The sequence below is a fragment of the Mesoplodon densirostris genome, chromosome 8, assembly GCF_025265405.1.
Source record: "Mesoplodon densirostris isolate mMesDen1 chromosome 8, mMesDen1 primary haplotype, whole genome shotgun sequence".
Classification (NCBI taxonomy): Eukaryota; Metazoa; Chordata; class Mammalia; order Artiodactyla; family Ziphiidae; genus Mesoplodon; species Mesoplodon densirostris.
In genome coordinates, this window is record NC_082668.1 from 55,947,375 (window position 1) to 55,970,650 (window position 23,276).

Consider the following 23,276-nt stretch of genomic DNA (forward strand, 5'->3'; position numbering starts at 1 on the left):
CAGTAGAAAAGGCCCAACGCAGCCAAAATTAAAATATAAAACCTTTAAAAAAAAAAAAAAAAGAAAAAAGAAAGCCGCCGGGGCGAGGGGTGGGAGCAGGATGGACCTGGGGCAGGGAAAACATTGCTTCAGACAAACCCACAGTAACAACTTGATGGAAATCATACATCAAAAGGCAATTCTGCAGATGAGGGCAAGAGTGAATCTGAAACTTGGATCTGAAATTCAGAACATCAAGGCCATAAACACCAGTCTCCCTGGTTTCTACCGCCACAGGCCAGGAGCAGCCAAGAGGCACAGGTTGTATTTGGCCTGCGGGAAACTGACTCCCAACCAGGGTTCCCAAAATTTAATTAGTTGCCCATTTATTTCACATTAAACATAGGTTTCCATGGCAACTCTGCTAAGGGGCCGACCCTTCCTCTGCGCACACACTGTCTGGATGCCACAGACCCAGGCAGTTTCTCCTGTTTTCGGGTCTGGCGTCTGTGAGCATCTGAGTTTGTGGCTACTAATTCAGATGAGACATTGTGGATGGATGCTCATCTTGAATGACTGCAGGCCAGGGGTTTGGGTTCCCCAAACTTCTAGAACAGAGAGTAGGAACCCAAAGACTCGGGATTGAAATGCTGTCAGATAACACCTGGCAGCATTTACCTGGTCCCCGTGTGCCACTCAGCTGATCAGAAGCCCTCCCCTCTGGAAACAGGAGATCACATGCCTTTGTTACCTTTCTGTAACTCTGAAGGCTTAACAAACAAAATAAAACAACAAACCACCTTACATCTTTCCTTAGAGTTCTGATGAGATGACCATAAACAGCTGTGATTTTTAAATCCCACACCAGGACTAATAAAAGATGCAGTGGGTGTGAGCCCTCCCAGGACAGGGCCAGTCTTGGTACAATCATGGAGCTCTTCACCCTCTCCCATCCCAGCCAGGGTGGCCATCAGACATTATACCTTGATGTGGAATTTAATTTGGTGAGCTTCTTCTCTTAAGAGTATATGCACTGTAAGATGTAAGACTGTTCCCGGTTAAAAATGGTTCAGCTTTCAAGACAAGAACAAGGAGGGCCACTAACAAGGGTCCATGAGCACAGCTATCTATTCCACATCAAGTGAGCCGTGCTACACATTACTTTTTTTTTTTTTTTTTTGCCATACGCGGGCCTCTAACTGTTGTGGCCTCTCCCATTGCGGAGCACAGGCTCCAGACGCGCAGGCTCAGCGGCCATGGCTCACGGGCCCAGCCGCTCCATGGCATGTGGGATCTTCCCAGACCGGGGCACGAACCCGTGTCCCCTGCATTGGCAGGTGGACTCTCAACCACTGCGCCACCAGGGAAGCCCTACACATTAATTTTTAATGTCTAAATAAATGAATGCATCAACTAGCCCAGGGCTGAAAATTCCCACCAATAAACATTTCTTAGAGTGGAGTCAGATTTCCGTCCCTTATAAAATGCAAAGATGTTATCTGACTGACATCTTAATCAATCACGCTTAATACTTTTATGTCTACATTTTACCTAAGCTTCAGATTCTGATGGAATGGAACACAGGATAGCCAGTCTGATGGAGGAAAAGGAAGAGTCCAGGATCCCAGGCAACCAGGAAGATCAAGGTGAGACAAGCACAATGTGAGAGGAAGCACATGGAATATAAGACATGGGATTATTTGTTTGAGTTAGCTCTCCTGAAAAAGACCAGATCCACAGGTAGGTACACTCCTACCCTGCTCTCCATCTTTTCTCCATGTCATGGAGATATTAGAGAACATGCTCCTTGCCAGCTGTGATGATAAATAACGGTTAACGTCCTCGGGAGTTACAAAGGAATGGCTCTAATGTCTGTTTCAAGTTGGCGGGGGTGGGCACACAGTACAACTTAGAGCAGTCACCTTAACAGCTCTACTAAATGCAGTGTAATGCTCCGCTTCATTTTCATCTTCCCTACACACACACACAAATGCAATACGCTACCCCCAAAAGATTAACATGTATTTTTCTAAAAATGAAATTAAAGGTCTCATAATTTAGGCCTTTTATAAGATGGTGCACATAGCCAAGCTCAAACCAAATCACATCCTAAAAGAAGAGCCCATAATTTTGTACTAAATCACTATGCAACTTACATACAGGTACACTTCATTTCACTGCATTTTTTTTTAAACAAATTGAAAGTTTGTGGCAACCCTGTGTCACATTTTGTTAATTCTCGCAATATTTCAAACTTTTTCCTGATTGTTATACTTGTTATGGTGATCTGTAATGAGTGATCTTTGTTACTATTGCAAAAAGATTAAGACTTGCTGAAGGCTTAGATGATAGTTGATGTTTTTTGCAATAAAGTATTTTTTAATCAAGGTATGTACTGTTTTTTTTTAGACAATGCTATTGAGTAGACTATAGCATAGTGTAAACATAACTTCTACGTGCACTGGGAAACCAAAAAATTTGTGTGATTTGCTTTATTGCATTATTTGCTGTACTGCGGTGATCTGGTACCGAACCCGTGATATCTCTGAGGTATGTCTGTACAGTGAAGCATTGTAATGGCAGCATCTTAATCTCCTGGTACGTAAATCAGCTGTCTTCTAACATGAAGATAGCCTGATAGGAGAGTGTAAAAATATTCCTTATCACAGCATTCATAAGGGGCGGGGGGGGGGAAAAAAGAATCAGAGTGCCCAAAAAAAAGAATCTGGGTGCCTCTCACCGAGAAAAGAAGGCAGTCAAAGCCACACTTTAATATGCAATTGTATCCTCCAGGTTTTATATCTGAATGTTAGTTGTGTCAGAAAGCCTCATGTGAACAGATTTATATACTGAACTGAGGTACAAAGGAAGAAAATAATTCTTATTATAATAGTGATCGAATGGATGCAGAACAACAGATGCGAACAACACAGATCGGATCGCTCTGCTATATAAAAATCACTTTACTTCTCTTAACATAAAAGACGTTAAAAGTAGTCAAAAGATCTAAGAGGAGGGACACAGAACCCAGTACCAGCTCAAGTACCTTTTTATCTTGCCCAGTGCTTCTCTCCACCAAGTAATTCACAGTCTACAGTGAGTTCTTCTGGACTCCTAAATATTGTATGTTTTCTCTCCACCTGCCCAACTTCCCCCAGTACATCTGGGGTGAGGGGTAACACAGGAGGCTGGTACCGTCAGGAAAGACTCTTAAGGCAAAAGAAGAACCTTACCACTTCCGGGAGCAGCTTAGTCGAGAGGTCATGGATGGCTTTGACCACTATGCATACGGATGACAGAAGGAATATCACCCCCAAGATGACACAGGCTCTGCAAAGAAACAAAACATTGGGACTCTTTACTGGGAGAACTCCACCCTGTTGATTTACACAATGACAGTGACAGTGACACAGCCTGAGGCACTGGGATCCACCGTAACTTGCCACACTCCCACCATGACCACCCCTAGTCTCAGAACTGATACAGAATCATCTCCAGAAGAATACAGTTCAGAGATGTATCACCAAATCAATCCCATGGGAAAGGGGCTCACCATGGTACATGACCTCACAGCATCCCATGAATGCTGGTGTGGGAGGGACTTCAAGGCCATGAAATCCTTCCCCCTTGCCTGGCAACACAACATTTCACTTCTCCTCCAGCTGGAGGGTGCAGAGTTTAATAGCAAAGAGTGGAGGCTTTGGAGGGGGCGGGGGAGGGATGGATTGGGAGTGTGGGATTAGCAGATGCAAACTATTATAATACAGAATGGATAAACAACAGGTCTTACTGTATAGCACATGGAACCATATTCAATATCCTGGGATAAACCATAATGGAAAGTAATATGAAAAATTATATATATATATAACCGAATCACTTTGCTGTATAGCAGATATTAACAACATTGAAAATCAACTATACTTCAGTAAAATAAATTTTAAAAAAAGAGGGTGGAGACTCTGGCACAAGACATCCCAAGCTCTACCATTTAACCTGTTGGTTGATCTCGGTCAAGCTACCAAATTTCTTTTAGCCTCATTTTCCTCACCTGTCAATTGGGAATACCATTTCCTACCTGAAGATGAAATGAGATAATTGCACAGAGCACAAAAAAGTTACCCATTGTGCTCGCTTCGGCAGCACATATACTGAAATTGGAACAACACAGAGAAGATTAGCATGGGCCCTGCGCAAGGATGACACGCAAATTCGTGAAGCGTTCCATATTTTTTTTTTTTTTTTTTTTTTGCTGTACGCGGGCCTCTCACTGCTGTGGCCTCTCCCGTTGCGGAGCACAGGCTCCGGACACACAGGCTCCGCGGCCATGGCTCGCGGGCCCAGCCGCTCCGCGGCATGTGGGATCCTCCGGGATCGGGGCACGAACCCGTGTCCCCTGCATCGGCAGGCGGACTCTCAACCACTGCGCCACCAGGGAGGCCCCATAAGCGTTCCATATTTTTGAGGGAAGAGGTATGGAAACATATGTATATGTATAACTGATTCACTTTGTTATAAAGCAGAAACTAACACACCATTGTAAAGCTATTATACTCCAATAAAGATGTAAAAAAAAAAGTTACCCATTAATGTTGGCTTAAATAAGGTAACTGAAAAGCCCACCCTGGATGTCTCTTGATGATATGACAGGATAGACACCTTTGGATTTTCCCAAAGACAAAAAGAAGGAATAATTTGGTAATGACAAAAGAAGAGTATTCATGGCAGGATGGAGCGATTCTTGTAAAAGAAATGAGAGTAGAGAAGGAAGGATGAGGTCAGCCAAGACACCCATCACAGGGGGAGGAAGGCGCGAGTTAGGGATGAGGCCAAGGGTAAAGGCAGAGGACACCCAGACAGGGGTTGGGGGTGGGAGCTGGGAGGATGTCTATGGGCTCGGGATGCATCAGCTGTCTCTGGCAACCCAGACACAACAACTCACAGGAGAAAGACACAGAAAATGAAAGTAAACCTGATGAAACGATGATAGTAATACAAGGGTCAAAATACCAAACGAAAATGGAAAGAGAGAAAAGAGAAATACAAGAATGACTGCAGTCAACCCTAGATCATTCCTGTCCCAACATGAGGTCACCATCATTTGGCAGCCTTCCATTTACATAAGCATGTAAACAGGCTGCTTGGAGTCCACTCAGTAGGCTTCTAATTAACATGTTAGTTGTAGGTTTTATTCTTTCAAAAACACAGACAGAAAGAAAGGATCGTTGACGGCTGGGGTGAAACAAAAGAACATAGAGATGTAGGAAAAGTAACCAACAGGCTGGGGCTCTTGGTACAGGCTTGAGCAAAAGGAAATCCTGGCCCTGTAAACCAAAAGGATAATCTGCCCTGGATGCCATACATCCCCATAAGGAGCCAGGAGAAAAACATGCACTGAAGGGGGAAAAAGATAAAGCAGGCCAAAAGCACACAGGGACGCAGCAGCAGGAGTGAAGAAGGCTAACGTAGGCAATGTGCCGGGCCTGGTCACCACAGTCCTGGCAGGGTGCTCGGGGCAGAGGGGCCACAGCTGAGAGGACAGTCATGCAGGATGAGGTGGCTTACTGGAGGGCCCTTTAACTGATGAGATACTGGGGCAGGACCAGGGATTCCAGGGCTTGGGGGAATCAAAGCTCCCAAAGCAACTGGCCCGAGGCCCAGCTATGCCACAGGGAAGACGGCTATGGACCCGCTGTGCCTCGCACGTGAAGCAACCATTTCTTCAAGCAAATGGGACCGTGAGAGGTGCCATTTCAGGAAAAGAGCCTAAAAGTCAGGTCTCCATTCCAAAAGCTCCTGAGTGACTAGCAGAGACACTCTCTGATTCATCCTTTCAGAGAAATTCAACCCCCAACTTAGCTTCTCAGCCCTGACGGCAACTTACACTCCCCTGGGGAATTTTTTGGAACAGTGGCCCTAGGACTGCTCCTTGCGTCAATTTCATCAGAATATCTGAGGGTGAACCCAGGCATCTGTATTTGTTTAAAAGCTCCCCAGAAACAGAACTAGACCCACATACATAGGAAACAAACTTATGGTTACCAAAGGGGAAAGGGATGGGGAGGGATAAATTAGGAGTTTAGAATGAACATATATACACTATTATATACAAAATAGATAACCAACAAGGACCGGGAATTATACTCAATATTTTGCAATAACCTATAAGGGAAAAGAATTTGAAAAAGAATATTATATATATGCATGTGTGTGTGTGTGTGTGTGTGTGTATCTGAATCTCTTAGCTGTACACCTGAAACTAACACAACATTGTAAATCAACTATACTTCAATTAAAAAAAAGTAAAAGCTCCCCAGGCAATTCCCTGAAGAATCTGTCACCCAGGACTAGACCCAGGGGAGGCCATGTCTTTAGGGAGCTTCCACTGTGGGGTAAAAATCCATCACTCTCTGGACAGAAGGGAGCAGTCAGCCCAGGTGCTGAGGAAGGAAGGGTCTAATGGTCCCTAAGAGACTTGCAGTATATCTGTTACTTGATCAGCCCTTTCTCCCTGAGACATGAATAGGGCAGCCACCACTTGGGTGCTAGACCTTCTACAATGTATCACAACATCCCCAAGAAGACTCCATCTCCATAATCCTCTTAGGGGGACAGGAACAAATGTCTGAGCTGCTTCCTGAAAGGGAACAGTGATGCTGCAGGAGTCTATGTTCCTCCTGATCACTGCAGGCATACCTTGATAATGCACAAAAGGTGGATTTGGATTTTGTTGGATTTTGTTAAGGAGACAGGTATGCAGTGGTCTCCTTACATAATATCTTGCTTATACACTTTTAATCAAAACTACCTACCAATCCCTTAAGGGTGAGAACCATATTTTTATTTCTCAGTATCTACAGCAGCAGGCAACAGCTGCCCCTTCATGCATCTGTAGAGTGGATGTAATCATTAAATGATTACATAATCACTAGCTGACTTGTAAGTTTCCCCCCCTAGAGTTTAAAGGGGCATCAACCACGTACCAGTGGGGTTGGGAAGAGGAAAGGGACTCCTAACACTTGAGCCAAAATGCCTATGGAATTGCCCACACTGTAAAACAACTCTGAAATGTAATGAAAAAATCCAAAGAAATGGATGATTTGGTTTATTCGCGTTGAAATTTACAGATCTGTCGTCATATTTTCTTCACAAATATACCTATGAATATGCTTAAAATGTTTCAAAAACCTATCATCTTCATCTTCTTCTTTTTTTTTTTTTTTTTTTTTTTTTTTTGCGGTACACGGGCCTCTCACTGCTGTGGCCTCTCCCATTGTGGAGCACAGGCTCCGGACATGCAGGATCAGCGGCCATGGCTCACGGGCCCAGCCGCTCCGCGACATGTGGGATCCTCCCGGACCGGGGCATGAACCCGTGTCCCCTGCATCGGCAGGCGGACTCTCAACCACTGCGCCACCAGGGAAGCCCTTCATCTTGTTTTAAATGTGTTTCAAATTCAAAAGCCCACAGTCACCCTTCCATCAACACTGCTGGAAGCCTGTGTGTCAGAGCTCCCCCAGAGTTGAAAAGCAGCTATTATGAGCAGAGGGTGTGATGCTATTTTTTAACGAGTTATTAATAATATATTGTGTTTACACAGCAGCTTTCTCCTCAGGTGCTCAGAGTTCTGCACATCAGCTCATAAATGCCCCGGTGGCCACTCACCAGACCTGGGTTTTTGTTTCTCTGTTATTTAATGGATTGGGAGCTGGCGGGTGGCGAGAGTTGTGTTTCGTAAACACAAGGAGTCGAAATGGGAAAGTCGAGGATTGGGGAGCCTTGCCCAAAGTCACTGCAGGAGTTTGAAGTCCACCCAGAAATAAAAACCAGGTCTCCTGACGCCCTCCCAGTGGTCAGCCACCCGAAGGCTCTGGCCATTCACGTGACATCCTCACCCCACCACTGCCCTGGGGCTGCAGTCATCTCCAGGATGCAGGGAAGATTTGGGTCAGGAGCAAATACTGCAAATATGGCGGCTCCTGAATCGGCAAGTGTGGGCTCTTTCCTGGTTTGGGGGGAGATGGGCGGGGGCGGGGGAAGGGCGGGGGAGGGGAATTGTTCCATCAGCGCACCTTGGCCTTCACCTGGAGAGGCTAGTCTGCCTCATAAAGAGGGCAGTGTGCCCGCAGAGCCAGGTCACCGCAGTGAAGGCAGACTCCTCCTCCCTCCAGGCCAAATCCCACAGCAGGAAGACACTGATTCAGAAAGAGGCAAGTGATGGCTTTTACAACCTGTTTCTTGGATTGTTTTTTTAATCCAAGCACTGGCTTATTTAAGAGATCTCCAATGCTTACCATATATTTGCCTTTCCTATTGTGATTTTCCCTTTCCTAGATACAAACAACTATATGTAAAATAGATAAACAGCAAGGATTTACTGTATAGCACAGGGAATTATACCCAATATCTTGTAATAAGCTTTAATGGAATATAATCTACCAAAAGAAAAAAAACCCAATTCACTACGCTGTACATCTGAAACTAACACAGTATTGTAAATCAACTATACTTCAGTTAAAAAAAAATAAACTTTGGGAGGAGGGATAAATTGGGAGATTGGGATTGACACATACACACTATTATATATAAAATAGAAAACTAGGACTTCCCTGGCAGCTCAGTGATTAAGAATCAGCCTGCCAATGCAGGGGACACGGGTTCAAGCCCTGGTCTGGGAAGATCCCACATGCCTCGGAGCAACTAAGCCTGTGCGCCACAACTACTGAGCCTGTGCTCTAGAGCCCACGAGCCACAACTACTGAGCCCACGTGCTGCAACTACTGAAGCCCGCGTGCCTAGAGCCTGTGCTCCCCAACAAGAGAAGCCACCACAATGAGAAGCCTGCGCACCGCAACGAAGAGCAGCCCCCGCTCGCCACAACTAGAGAAAGCTTGAGTGCAGCAAAAACACCCAACACAGCTAAAATTTAAAAAAATAAAGAAAAGAAAAGAAAATAGATAACTAATAAGAACCTACTGTATACCACAGGGAACTCTACTCAATACTCTGTAATGGCCTATATGGGAAAAGAATCTAAAAAAAGAGTGGATATATGTATATGTATAACTCATTTACTTTGCTGTACACCTGAAACTAACACAACATTGTAAATCAACTACATTATACTCAAATAAAAATTAAAAAAATAAAAAAATAATATTTAATTTAAAAAAAAGAAAGAGGCAAATGAACTACCGCCCCCTTTCAACACAATCTCCCAACCAACCCAGACTGAAGCTGCATTTAAATTCCCACAGGACCAGTGGTTGTCAAAGCATGGTCCATGAACTAGCAATGTCCACATCACCTGGGAACTCGTTAGAAAGGAAAATGTCAAAGGCCACCCCAGACACACTGAATCAGAAACTCTGCAGATGGGACCCAGCAATCTGTTTTCATAAGTCCTTCTGATGCTCACTGAAGTTTGAGAACCATGGTAGTATTAGTCTTACCAAAGACACATTTAATATCTAAAAGAAGACTAGTAAAAATCCAAAGAAATGGTTAAGGCCACTACCACATTCTTTTCTTCTCCGAAAGACTGCCAAGTTCTCACGGTGCTCAGCATTGTGAATATATGAATCATCTTGCAGTCAGCATTAATTTTTGCCTCTGAAGTTGTAAGGGCAAAACCTATTGGCAGACACTCTCACATCCAAAGGAGAGAAGGTTGGAAGTTTGGTACCTGGTCAACTGCAGGTTTAAAGGCCTGTGGTTCACATGAATAAAGCCTGGGTCTTATCATACCCATTCTAAATTACTTTCCAAAAAGAAACTTCTTCTAACCATCCCCTAATTTACAAAAGACCTAAAACACAATAGCTCTGGCACTTAACCAATTCAATCTACAGCTTAAAGTGTAATGTTTTATTTATCATCTGTCACCCTAGTCTCCAAAGCACATGTAATCTGGGTTGTCGTCCAGTCAAATGTGAAATAATGAAAAATGAAAGAGAGTCAAGCGGCGAGTACACATAGTACTTAGGGGTGCACAATTTCTGATGCTGTTGCGTTCTAGCTAGTCCTCTTTCACCCCACGTAGTCTGCCATTTTAAATAAAGCCACGAACAAAACCAGCTAGGAGGCAGGAAAAAGGGAAGGAGACAGGGTGCCAAGCATGCCATGAGCCATCTCTCCTTCTCTGTAACAGCCATGCCAAAGAGCCACCATTTTATTCAAGACTCCCTGCTCCTTCACTAATTACCACCAGCCACCTCCTCTCCCACCGCAGGACTTCCCTCCCCTCCTCTTCCCGTTCTTACTCATCTTACCTACTTGACCCTCCCAGGCTCTAAGACTCCATCTCCTCTCTCCATCCACATCCCCATCTCTCTTCTCTCTCGATTTTTAAAAAATATTTATTTACTTATTTATTTAGGCTGTGCTGGGTCTTAGTTGCGGCCTGTGGGATCTTTGTTGCAGCATGAGGGATCTTTGTTGCAGCACGTGGGATCTTTAGTTGCGGCATGCACGCGGGATCTAGTTCCCCGACCAGGGATCGAACCCGGGCCCCCTGCACTGGGACCGCGGAGGCTTACCCACTGGACCACCAGGGAAGTCTCTCTCTTCTCTCTTTAGCTTCAACCTCATCTACCTGCTGCTTTGTGAACAGGCTGTGGTGAGGGGGAGGATGGCTTGGACCAGGGACCGTCACTCAGGCCAGAGCTCTCCAGGCACGGGGTCAAACCCTGTCCATGGTTAGACTGTCCATCTCCTCAACATGTAACCACTAAGAACCTCTCCTTACTCAACAAATGGCCCTTTGCTTTTACACCTAACAATACACAAGATGACTGATTGCATCCAAGTGAAATCTCATTTAGATAGAACTTTCTTCCTGGCTTCAACTTTAGGGACAAAAGTCCACATGAGGGATTTGTTAAAGGATTAGATTCTAGAGCAGTGCAGTCTAATACAATTTTCTGTGATGATGGAGGTGTTCCATTCTGTGCTGTCCGAGAGGGTAGCCACTAGCCATATGTGGCTACTGAGCACTTCAAATGTGCCTAATACAACTGAAGAAATGAAGTTTCCATTTTAACTACTTTTTAAATTAATTAAAATTTTAATTTATTTAATTTTAATTAATTAAGATTTAAGTGACCACATGTGGTTAGTGACTACCACATTGGACAGTGGAGCTCTAATGGTTGGGTTGAAGATATAGAAGTTCACCTAAAACTTTAATTTTTAAAATATATAAATTTATATAGATAGATAGATAGGGAGGGAGGGAGGGAGACAAAGAGAGAGAGACGCAGAAGCTGCTCATCTCGATCAGGTAAGTTTATAAAGTGGGCCAGCAGGGACTGCTGTAGGAAACTTTCAAAGGGGCATCATGCCTTTGGTATCTTTCTTCAACCAATGCATCATTTCCCTCCCTCCAGTAAACCCCCAGCTCCCAGGTTTACGTGCCAAGTCTCACTCTTGTTCTCATCTAATGTCAACCAGTCCCAGCACATCTACTGCTCCACCTGGCTAACTGCATTCATTCACATTTCAAGGTCTACATGCCAAGGCTAAGGCAAACAAAATCTATTCCCAGCCTCCCGAGAGCACAAATCTGGGATGGGAAACCTGAAAATCATTACTGGACAGTCACTAGTTGTGAATGTGAGAAGAGATAATGGACAAGGAACAAAAAGAAGAAAAGGGTCAAAGGGATGAAACAGAACCTGGGGACTGAGTGGGAAGGAGGGATGGTTCTGTGGTGTGACAGTTAATCTGGGTCTAGAAGACTGGACAGGAGTCATCAAGCAGAGAAGCCGGAAGGCTGTGGAGGGTGCTCCAGGCAGAGGGAACGTCATAAGCAAAAACGTGAAGATGTTAACACTGGGTGGTCCTGCTTCCATGGCAATTCAAAGTGGAGATGCTGCTCCTGGAGCATCTGGCTAGGGGAGCAGCAGTGCACGGACCACACGAAGGGCCCTCTGTGTCTTGGAAGTCCCCTCGAGATGGAGGGCACAACACCCATGATATGCACGTTTTCTCTGCATCTACTGAAACAATCCTGTGGTTTTTTTTGTTTTTTTTTTTTTTTTGCGGTACGCGGGCCTCTCACTGTTGTGGCCTCTTCCATTGCGGAGCACAGGCTCTGGACGTGCAGGCTCAGCGGCCATGGCTCACGGGCCCAGCCGCTCCGCGGCATGTGGGATCTTCCCGGACCGGGGCACGAACCCATGTCCCCTGCATCGGCAGGCGGATGCTCAACCACTGCGCCACCAGGGAAGACTGATCCTGTGGTTTTTATCTTTTATTCTGTTTGTGTGGTGTATCACGTTGATTGATTTGCATATGTTGAACCATCCTTGTGAACTTGGGATGAATCCCACTTGGTCGTGGTGTATGATCTTTTTTATATTGTTGGATTCAGTTTGCTAATATTTTGTTGAGGATTTTTGCATCTATATTCATCAAAGATATTGGCCTGTAATTTTCTTTTTTTGCTGGTACCTTTGTCTGGTTTTGGTATCAGGATGATGGTGGCTTCACAGAATGTCTTTGGGAGTGTTCCCTCCTCTTCAGTTTTTTGGAAGAGTTTGAGAACGTGATATTTACAACGGATCGTAGATGGTACAAGGACCAGCGTATCGTATTTAATAGTTATTTACTTTAATGTACATTAGAAAAACTGATTTTCACCCCATGCCTGCAAGGATATTATTGCCTAGGGGAAAAACGTCAAATATGATTATATTTAAATAAATGTTAAGTAAACAATAGCATAGGTGGTACGTACGATAGGGCAAAAATCATCAAGGTGGAACACACGTCTGAGGCTGATAAAGCCTGCAGTGGTGATAGGAAGTTATTAAACTGTTTTAGGCAAGAGAGGCCCATGATGTGATCTCGGCTTTACAAAGACCCTCTGACTGGGCTTAGAGTTTGGCAGCGTTGAAGGGAAAGAAACTAGAGGCAAGGGAATCAGCAGGGAGACAATGCTAGTGGCCTAGAAAACAAGTGACGACCCCCTGCAAAGGAGCCCTGACAGTCAGACAGAGGGATCAATCGGGAAAGACCTTACGGAGGCAGAGTGGATGGAACATGGTAACTGACTGGACAGCAGAGAAGGATGCCAGGAAAACCCTGATTTTCCTTTCCTACAGGAAAGAGGTAGTGGCACATCCAAAAGTAGGAGGAATGAGACTGGAGTGGGAGCTGGTAGTGAGTTTAGTCTAGGACTCGCGAAGCTTGAGAAGCAATGTCCAGACAGACAGCTACACGGACCTTAGCTGAAGACGCATCACCTGAGCCTGGCCGCCCAGGGCCATTTTCCTGGGCCCCTCTCGGTCTCACGATGCTGTTTCTGGGGTGTAGAGAGATGCAAGGAGACAAAGGAACAGGGCACGGCCATTCTAATGATTGCCAGACCCCACCCAGTCCCTCTACTTTCAATATACGCTGCAAGGGGGGTGCATGCTGAGACCCACGAGCCCCAGGCTCCTTTGATCCACCAACAAATACCGATTGACGCCTATTGTTTCCCGGTACAAGGATTCAGCAGCCAGCGAAAAAGCATGCGAATAACTACCTGTTCTCTTGGAGCTTACACGGGAGAGACCGACAATAAGCATGTGAACAAATAAGCACAGTCTACATAGAAACACAAGCATAAAGGAGAACAATGGGAGTGTATTTTATATACAGTTGTCACACTTCTCTCTAAGGAGGGGGAACTGAACCACAGACCTAAGAGATGGGAGATGTGCTGTGCAGCTACCTGAGGACGAACACTCTAGACAGAGGGAACAGAGAGCAAAGGAGCCTAAGCAGGAGGTGAGACACAAAGACATGAGCACATCCATTTTGGAAAAGGACCAGGGCATGGCCTTGGGCAAAACAGGCCTTGGAAGCTAAAGAACAAAGGCCTTGGAGGCCAGAGTCCCAGAGACAAAAACCAGACTGGCAGGAATAAAAGATTAAGTTTATCTCTGTTATACTAAAGAGTGTACCTAGTTGCCACAAGACAAGAAGCTCAACTATAAATTTTAAGCGCATCTGTTCTGGTGCTTTCTTGCAGAAAATTCTCCTGCACTCCTCTCACCTCACAGAAGTGCTCCCTATTCCCGGTAGCCACCATGGAGCCATCTGCTGCTAATCAAAGAAGTTGGACAATTTCTGGAAATTATCAGTGATCATGAGACAAACCCTCCGTTTTGTTATAAAAGCAACTTGTCCCTTCTACTCAGGGAAGCTGGCTTTTTTTTTTTTCTTGCTTTCTCCCTTGCGCACAAGCTCTCTCTTTTAATTAAAAAAGCTTTGCTTGCCTAAGAGTCTTGTGGAAGAGAGATTCGTTTCTATGGTATTGCTGTTTCAGGATCTGGAAAGGGCCCATGAACAGCGATGGGGCCCACGAGGCTGGAACACAGTGACCATGCAGGACCTTAACGGTCCTGCTAAGGACTTGGTCATGCTAAGGACAGGAAACCAACAATGGATTAAGCAGAGAAATGACTCACATGTAAACAGGATCACTCCAGCTGCTCTGCTGAGAACAGACCAGAGAGGGACACTGGTGGAAGCTGGGTGGCCAGGGAGAAGGTAATGTTGCCAGAACAGGTACCAGATCCTTGCTCAAAACCCATCAGCTCCCACCTTTAACAGAACTTAACACAAATCTTTAAGACATAAAAAAGGAAGCTAAAGGAAGAGAAGAACAAAAGTGGAACCAGCTGGAACCAAGATGGCAACTAATCCGACCTCCAACCCTCTCACTATATGTAGATTTTACTGAATTAGCATATTAAACGACACATCCACCTGCGGCCATGACCGGAAGTCAAGGACCAAAAGAGGATAAAGAGAGGGTGTCAGGGCACTCCCTCAGAAAGCCCCGCCCCTTCCCCAAGACTAATGCACATGCCTCCCCATCATTAGCCTCACTCCTCCTCCCTCAGAAAGCCCCGCCCCTTCCCCAACAGACTAATGCACATGCCTCCCCATCATTAGCCTCACTCCTCCTCCCTTTGTCTCTACTCTAAAATCAAATCCCTCTCACCACGTTGATTTGTGAACTAAGTTCCCACTTCTCCATTCTCTAGCCATTGAATAAAGCCTGCACTGCTTCAATCTCAGCTTTGCTTTCATTTTTGGCTGCACAAACCCGAACAGAAAAAGAACCTTCCTTGCAGCCCTGGTAGGGCTATGGCCCAAGCAGGGTCCACAGGGCTTAATTCGGTAACAATAACAGCAAGGATCCTGGAAAGAGATGATGCTAGAATAGGGCGGGAGAAGTGGAGGTGGGGAGAGAGGGCTCGTTCCTACCAGTTCTTGTGAGATCCAAGGCAGATTTGCTGATAGTCACTGTTTTCAGCCTAGGGAAGTATAAAGTGAACTGACGGGTTTTAGGGAGATTTAAAAAGGACTTTCAGGGTAATACTTGTTTCTCAGGAGAATAAGAAACCTTACTACTTAAGCAAACTGGTTACTCAGAGTGAACCATTTAAGTATATTTAAGTCAATTTTATATTTAAAATTATATTTAGTGTCAATTATCTGTGCACCAATTTCAATTTTTTCTTAAACAAAAAGATTTTTTTAATGTTTAAAAAACATTTAACTGCCTGTGTATGCATAAAATATATGCAGGGAGATACCCAAAAAGAGTGATGACAGCCTCTACAGAAAACACGTGGGGAACAGCAGCTTGCTTTTCCCTATATACCCTAGCATGTATTTTATGTATTTTGTAAACAACGTGCATGCACCACCTATTAAAATAAATACTACATCAATCTGAGATTGAGGGAAATACTTTGTGAGCGTCGACCAGATGCCAAGAAACCTGTGATGCACTAGATAAAATGACAAATGAGACATAGTCCTTTTCCTCAAAGAGTAGAGAAAGGGGGCATTTAAATCACAGGAATATTCCTAGAGAAGCTGAGATTTAAGTTGACTTTGAAAGAACCAAAAGAAGTTAGCTGGGTAGAACTCTGAGTATGTTTCCAGGAGAGTATATCCAGAGGCCTATCAGAATCCATTCATTCAACACATTTTCCCTGCAAAGCTACTTTGTGCCAGCCACCATTCTAGGGAGCAGGCCATGCAGATATATGGGGCAAGAACCTTCCAGGCAGAGGGAGGAGCAAGGCTCTAAGCAGAAGTCTGATTGACTTGATGGAAGAACATCAAGGCAGCCAGTGGGATGAAGATGAAGGAGGAAAATGGTAGCTGAAGGCAGAGGGTAAAGGTCACGTCAAGTCTTACAGCCACTGTAAGGATTTAGACATTTATAAAGATGGGAAGCCACTGGAAGCTCTGACTTGGGGATGACATGATGTCACATGTTTTAACAGGATCGCGCTGCTTAACAAAGAAAGAAACAGGGCGAGCAGTCAGAAGGCCATTGTAATACTCGGGTGAGAGAGTGACAAATGATGGTGTCTTGGGTCAGGACTGAAGCACTGAGAGGTGAGTGTCGGATATATTCTGATTTCAAGTTTTGGTCTGTTCAGGATCTATTCTGAAGGTACAGTTGACAAGTAGCATGAAATAAACAAGACTGATTCGAGGTTTCTGACCTGAAGAAAGGGAAGGACGGAGTTGCCATTTCCTGAGATGGGGAAGACTGCAGGAATAGCAGGGTTTGGGGGGGCAGGAGGGTGATCAGGAGTTGGGGTTTGGACACGCTGTTCAGGATGTCTGTAAGACACCCAAGTGGAGGTGCTGAGAAGACAGCTGGAGACAGGAGTTTAATTTCAAAGAAAAGTCCAAGTCAGGACATATACTGGGGGTCATCACACAGACTGTACTTAAGGCCTTGAAAGTGGACGAGATCATTTGCTCAAGTATCACAAGTCCCTCAGTAAGACTGCAGTGAAGGTTCCATGAGGGATCCTGGCCAGGAAGCATGGGAGAGAAGTGAGCAAGGGCCAATGCTGAAGAACCTCACGGACTAAGTATAGCTGTCTAAACTTTCTTATGAAAATCATGCAGGGCCCGAGGGCTTTAAAAATGGAGTAAGATGATTAGATTTGCATTTTCAACAGCTGACTCAGTCAACAGCCTCTAGGAACATCTGCTGGGTCAGATCTGCATCCGCTCCCCATTTCAGGCCCCACTCTCCTCAAAGGGAAGTCTGACCATAATTGCACCTGGCCTTGGACCAAGGCACTCAACCCAAGCTTGTGCCAATTAGATATTCTTTCCCTGGTCTTTGAATCCAAGATGAATGATAACAAGGACTGAACACAGAGATGATTCATCCCACAGCAGGGATGGCTGAAAGGCTGAGCTCAGCTGAGACTCTGGACCAGTGTGGTTAACCAATGTCCCTCAGGGTAGTCAGGCTTCCTTCCTACATGGCAGCTGACTTCCCCCAGAGCAAGCATTCCCTGAGAATCAGGTAGAAGTCTCCAGGCTTGGAAACCTGACAGCATCCTTCCAGAACAGTCTGTTGGTTATGAGTCAGTCACTGGCCTGCTGAAATTAAAGGGAGGGGAAAGAGACATCATCTCTTATAGGGGAATGACAGGGCAAGATTAAAGAATGTCACATACTTGGTTAGCAAATCCTTTTTGTCTGGAGACTCTCTTCATGCTAGGGTCAAAGCAGTTCACACAGAGAGCCAAGTTCTGTACTGCAGCGGACAAGAGGATGGATACAGGTCAGAAGAAAACAAGGAAGCCAACTCCTAGTATGTAGATTACATCATTGTTCACAGCACTTTGATCTCAATTACACGTTCCTGCCCTTGCCATGTGCTTTTCAGCACCTCTGTGTAGGGGAAGTGTGCATCCTATCCACTTTCAGGCTTGGACATGTGACTTGTTTGGGCCAATGGAATGTGAGTGGAGATGACATACAACACATACAACGCATCTGCTCAGGTGCTCAGAGAGGAGCCACGCCTTTAGCCCAAGACCTGGAAAGAGAATTCAGGTGGAACAAGGCCACCACCAAGCCTCGGCTTAAATGGAAAATGACTGAGAAATTAATGTTTATGGTTTAAGTCATTCAGATGTGGGTGTTGTTTGTTATTGCAGCAAAACTGACAGATACGAGGTTCTCAAAAGATAAACCTCTTATGGCAGTGGCAGCAAAAGGCTGTCTCAAAAAAGCAGCGCTGGAATTGGAGCAGGGCACTGGCTGATTAAGGGTCACTGCAGAACACATGTCTGATGACTGCTTGCTTATGGCAGAGAGGAAGCACCTCAAGTTTTAGTCCATCCCGTAAAGCAGGCAATCCTGATGTCACTGATATGCAAAAAAAAAACACTTCTTGAATGAATATTCTTACTGAATCAAAAAGTATACAAGAATGGAAGCCTCCTTGATCTCTGGCACTCCCGTCTCTGCATTCCAGGCATCAGGCACCAACTCCACTCTTCTGTCTCTGTGGGAAATGAAAGGCTCTGAGCCTTCAGACACATGCTTATTGGCATGACTGGGTTAATTGAATCTTCTTTCTTTTCATCCCTACAAAAATACTTTATCATTTCCTTGGTAACCTATTCTCCAGTGTTTCTAACCTTCTTGATTACAGTATTCAAAGTAATTGGCTTAAATTGTTCATTCTCTTTGATCCACTTCTGGGAATCTACCCCTGAAGAAAAAGCTTTCTGCAGAAGAATGTCTGCATTCTTCATTGATAGCATTATTTATATTTAAAAATAGGGAAGTTAAATGTGCTACAAAAGGAGGGTTTAAGTAACAGTGATGTATCAATTCAGAAGACTATTAACTGCTATTTAAAACCGTGTTTGTCTACAACATAAAAGTGATTTGTTGTACCAACAGGTAAAACATTAAGTGAAAAAAGCAATATATAAAATTGTATGTATGCAGATTAGAACTATATAAAAATAAATCTCAAGCCCAGGTAAAAAAAATTTAGCAGGAAACACACTGAAAAGTAACAGTGGTGAGAACGTGGACTTTTTTCTCCTTCTACTTTTCTGTACGTTGACTTTTATAATGAAAAGAAAATTTCTAAAAATGCCTTCTCCAGCTGTATCATTTTTTAACATTTCTTTTGATTGTATCTTCATAAGACCTCAAATGCTGGTCTCTATCAAGCCTCAAACTTGCTGATGCAAACTGACCAGGTTTTCTCTGAGCATCTACTCTGTGTCCTGCAAGGTGAGGGGGTCACAGGTAGAAGGCATGCTTTTTGGGGGGTTTCAGCACTCTTACTTCAGCAATACAGCAAGCTTCCACCTGAGCTCTACAGATCGTGTCCCCTTTTCCAAGACTCAGTTTACTTATAAGTAAAATAGGGATGATAAAAATACTACTTCCTCTCCAAAATTGTTTTGAACATAAATAAGGCGATGGTTAAAATGCTATGTGTCATTACGATGACACGGAACAGATGTAAAGTAATAAAAATAACATTTAATCCTATGTCATCTTCTTCCATATCTGGGACCCACTATTTAGCATGTCCAGTCTGAAGCAGAGTCTTAGGGCCAAGCCCTATGGGTATGAATTCCCTGGGGCAAACACCCCCTGGCATGTGGCTAAGAGTCTGTGGCTTACAGAGAACTTCCATGGACTTGACTTCTTATCAGTGCCGCCATCTGATAAGTTAGAAGGGATGAGAGAGCAGGATTCAGGCAAAGAGAGAGCTAGGGAAGACCTCGTGACCTGCCCAGGATTATAAAGCTAGTCGGTAGCTAACTTGGAGTTCAACTCCAAATCTAAAGCTTGAAACATAGACAAGCTAGAGTTGTATTTATTTGGATGTTCTGTCCATTTTAACACACACAATTTTTGCACACAGTTTTGTGTACAGAATTTTCTAACTTAAACAGCAGTACTGCTGGAGTCACTGAGTTGGGGTTGCAGTTCATGAGTCCTGGGTTCTAGAACCATCCTTGTGAACTTGGGGAAAAACTGCAGAATAGTATAATAGAACTTCTCTAGACCTCAGCTTCCTCATTTGAGAATTAGCAACTTTGATTTAATCACTAAGGTCCTGACACTCTAAAATTCAAGTCTCAAGGTAGCAGTGGGAATGCTGGGCTCATTAAAGATTTTTAGTTTAAATCAACACGTTTGAGGCACAGATTTATTTGCACAGCTGAGATGTAAGAACTGAACAGTAGGTATTATTTACCTACTGGCAAGTTAGGAGGAAAAAAATGAGTTTCCCACTGAGCGATGTATAAATTACGGGCTTCCTTTCATACACTACTACAGAGCTGTCAGACAGCAAGAAAGATTCACCACGCTTTTGGCGGGCTTTTACTTATTTCTGCAACTTCTCTGTGACCTACACACTCTACTCTTTTGAAAGGCTGGCATTTCCCAGAGTAAGAGACAAAAAATACTTAACACAGAAAGAGAGCACTTTAAAACACAATGTTATTCATCTATCGAGTTGGGCAACTAGTTTTCTAAACAGAACGACAGCTTTAAATTATTTGAATAACATGAATATGCTGTAGCCTCAGTATATTATAGCTTGGGAAAAGCACATTAATGAGTAATCTGAAAAGCCTTCACCTGGAGGAGATAGGTCCTGAAAATTCTGGAACTCTAAGTTACATTGATTTCTCTCATTAAGAGTCACAAAATGCTAACGCTTCCCTTGGGAAGCCCAAATACTACAGATCTGCCTACAAATAGGCTACTGATTGGGTCCCCAAATCAGTAGTGTAAGCTAAAAACATCACCCATCACACCATCTTAAGAGAGCAATGCTCACACATCCATTATCATCCTGCTCATTTTAGGAATGGAGAAATTAAGGAGTCTATAAGTAACTTGCTGCGGTGCCTAATAAATACAAGGACATCTCAGAGTAAACAGGTGGGTTTTTTTTTAACCACTGGCGGGTGGGCGGGGCACACGGATGTCACCGGAAAGACTGCAGGGGGATTGGGAGGTATAGCAGGTGTCTTCAGAGCCATACCACATCCCCTCGGCCAGCTCAGAGTAGGGGTGCAGCCGAGGTGAAGGCTCTGGGTTCTCTGACAGAGTCCCAGCTCAGCACCCGTCCCGGTGGCCTGGTGTGCATTTCTCAGAGGCCGGGGGAAAATCCTGCCCCTGCTACAGAAGCGACCAAATCCCACACCTCTTTATCTGCTTTTCCTCCCCCGCTAACTCTCCCCTCTCCCTCACTCCTGCCTTCTGGGATCAAGAATCACTGCCCAATCATCTACCTGCAGACAGGTCCTTGCCCGAGGCCCTGATCTGAGGCAGAGGAGTTCCAGGAAGAATTTAAAGGAAGGAGAGTCACGGTATATTGTCAAAACAAAGAGAAAGCAAGATAACTTAGAGATGACATGGTTGAACTCAGTGTCTGACCACAAACATCCATGTGAACAACCAAACAGATCCAGGACAGCCACTTCAACATTCTCCTGGTTTTGCACATTAAATCTGTTCAAGGCCCCCAGAATTGGGCCACTCTCCCAGGCTCAAATGTCCAACCAAAAGCAACAGTCTTGGGCACAATTGTTGTAGGAGCCTGTAATTCCTTACTACCCTGTAAGAGACTCACAGATGCAAAAGTGAGGCTATGAATAAACCAAGCCAAGGAAATAGGATCAGAGAGTCAAAGAAAGTGAGACTTTGCCCCTTCAAATCATCACATATTTTGCCTCTGAAATCCAGTGATTTTCCCCTCTTGGCAGGGATGCAGGGGGAAAGTGTTGTCCACAGACATAGACCATAAAAGGAGGTCTTGCTGAGTCAGGGCTGAGGCCTGTGCCGCAAGTCGGCACCGAGAACAAAGCTGCATCTGGGCCTATGGACTACGAGGCAGCGGGGAGTTTGAAGCAGAGACAGACATCAGCCTCCTGTGGCCAGATGAACACAGCAAGTTTGGCCAGTGGCCCCTCTGAAGGCTGGCACCGTCCAGGATGGAGGGGAGGACCTGAGTGTTGAGTCATCTGAAAAAGCTCAATCAGAAAGACAGAGATCTGATTCAAAAAAAAAACCAAAGAAAGAAAAAGAAAGGCAGAGAAGGAGAGCGGAGGTAGCAATCGCAATCTGAAAACACAAATCTGCCTGCAGAGGGAGGGGGTAAGTACAGGGAGAGAGGCGGGTGTAGACAGCTACACACCAGACAAACGGCATTCAGGGTCACATTTCGGGTCACAAAGGACAATCGTCCCTCGCTACCTGCGGGGCATTGGTTCCAGGACCTCCGCAGATACCAAAATCCATGGATGCTCAAGTCCTTTATAGAAAATGGTGTAGTACAGTCAGCCCTCTATAGCCGAGGATGCAGAACCTATGGACACAGAACTCGTGGATGCCGAGGGCCGACCGCAGAGGCCAAGATAGTTCACATTACCAGTCCCACCCTCAGTGTTCATCTGGAAACCAAACTCTCATGCCAGTATAAGGGTGAGGGGCAGGACATCCCTCGTGGTCCAGTGGTTAGGACTCCGAGCTTCCACTGCAGGGAGCACGGGTTCAATCCCTGGTCGGGGAACTAAGATCCCACATGCCTCGCGGCAAGGCCAAAAAAAAAAAAAAAAAGGAAAAAAATAAGGGTGAGGGGCATCAAGAAAACCTTGTTATAATTTCACTAACTGTACATACTACCAAAAGGAGGGAGGGACCATTTTAAGAAGACCACCTGTGTTTGATACATCCGCACGTTCCTCCAAATAATCAACTCAATGTCCTAAAAATGACTGATTTGTCAACTCATTAATTAAGGATGTGGACACCTCTCAGAAGGAATCATACACAAGTTCTGAGAAATCCATCCGAATGCCCCAATTATTGGCAACAACAGTGAAAGCTCTAGTTGAACCTTCATTCTTTTTTTGTTTTTCTCTTTTTCTTGTTTTTAAATTTTTTTTTTCTATTTCTTTGGGTTAAAAAATTTTTTTTCTTTTATCTTGGGGGGTATTACCCAAGAAATAATACTGGGTAATACCTCATCCATCAGTATTACTAGAAGCGCATGGTATGGCCAGCCACCCCGCTGCTTCTCACCCCATTCTGGGTCTTCATTTCTCCAAAGCATGATCTGAAGCTCTTATTACACCTAACATTCCATGGCCCACCCCACATCTGTAGAAAATCTCTCGAGTGGGGTGGGCACAGGCTCTGGGGTCTTTATAAGCTCCACTGATGGTTCCTGAGCGCCTTGAAGTCTCAGAACCAGATACTGTACTTTGATAGCTTTTGTCCAAGCCTGTTACTGAGGCCAAATGCTGGGGGCTTGTTTCCCACAGCGGGCAGAGACCAGCTCTGCTACATAAAGACACGGAGATTCCCCTGAAGAGAAAACAGAACTTAACAAAACAAAATGCTGGCTCAATGAATCAGACAAAAGGAAAGTGTTTGAATTGGTATCCCCTCCTACAGGAAGCCAGCTCCTTAAAAGA

At 44.7% G+C, this 23,276-nt stretch overlaps 1 protein-coding gene and 1 non-coding gene across 2 annotated transcripts in view; one reads left to right on the forward strand and one right to left on the reverse strand.

Moving 5' to 3' along the window:
* Positions 1-23,276, reverse strand: part of TMEM163 (transmembrane protein 163) — a 254,477-nt gene that overhangs the window by 40,595 nt on the left and 190,606 nt on the right. The window contains exon 5 of the mRNA XM_060107331.1: positions 3,213-3,309. Coding sequence (XP_059963314.1) covers positions 3,213-3,309 — 97 coding nt within the window. The remainder of the gene's footprint in view (positions 1-3,212; positions 3,310-23,276) is intronic.
* Positions 4,107-4,213, forward strand: LOC132495556 (U6 spliceosomal RNA). The gene has a single exon (XR_009533286.1). It is a non-coding gene; the product is annotated as a U6 spliceosomal RNA (small nuclear RNA).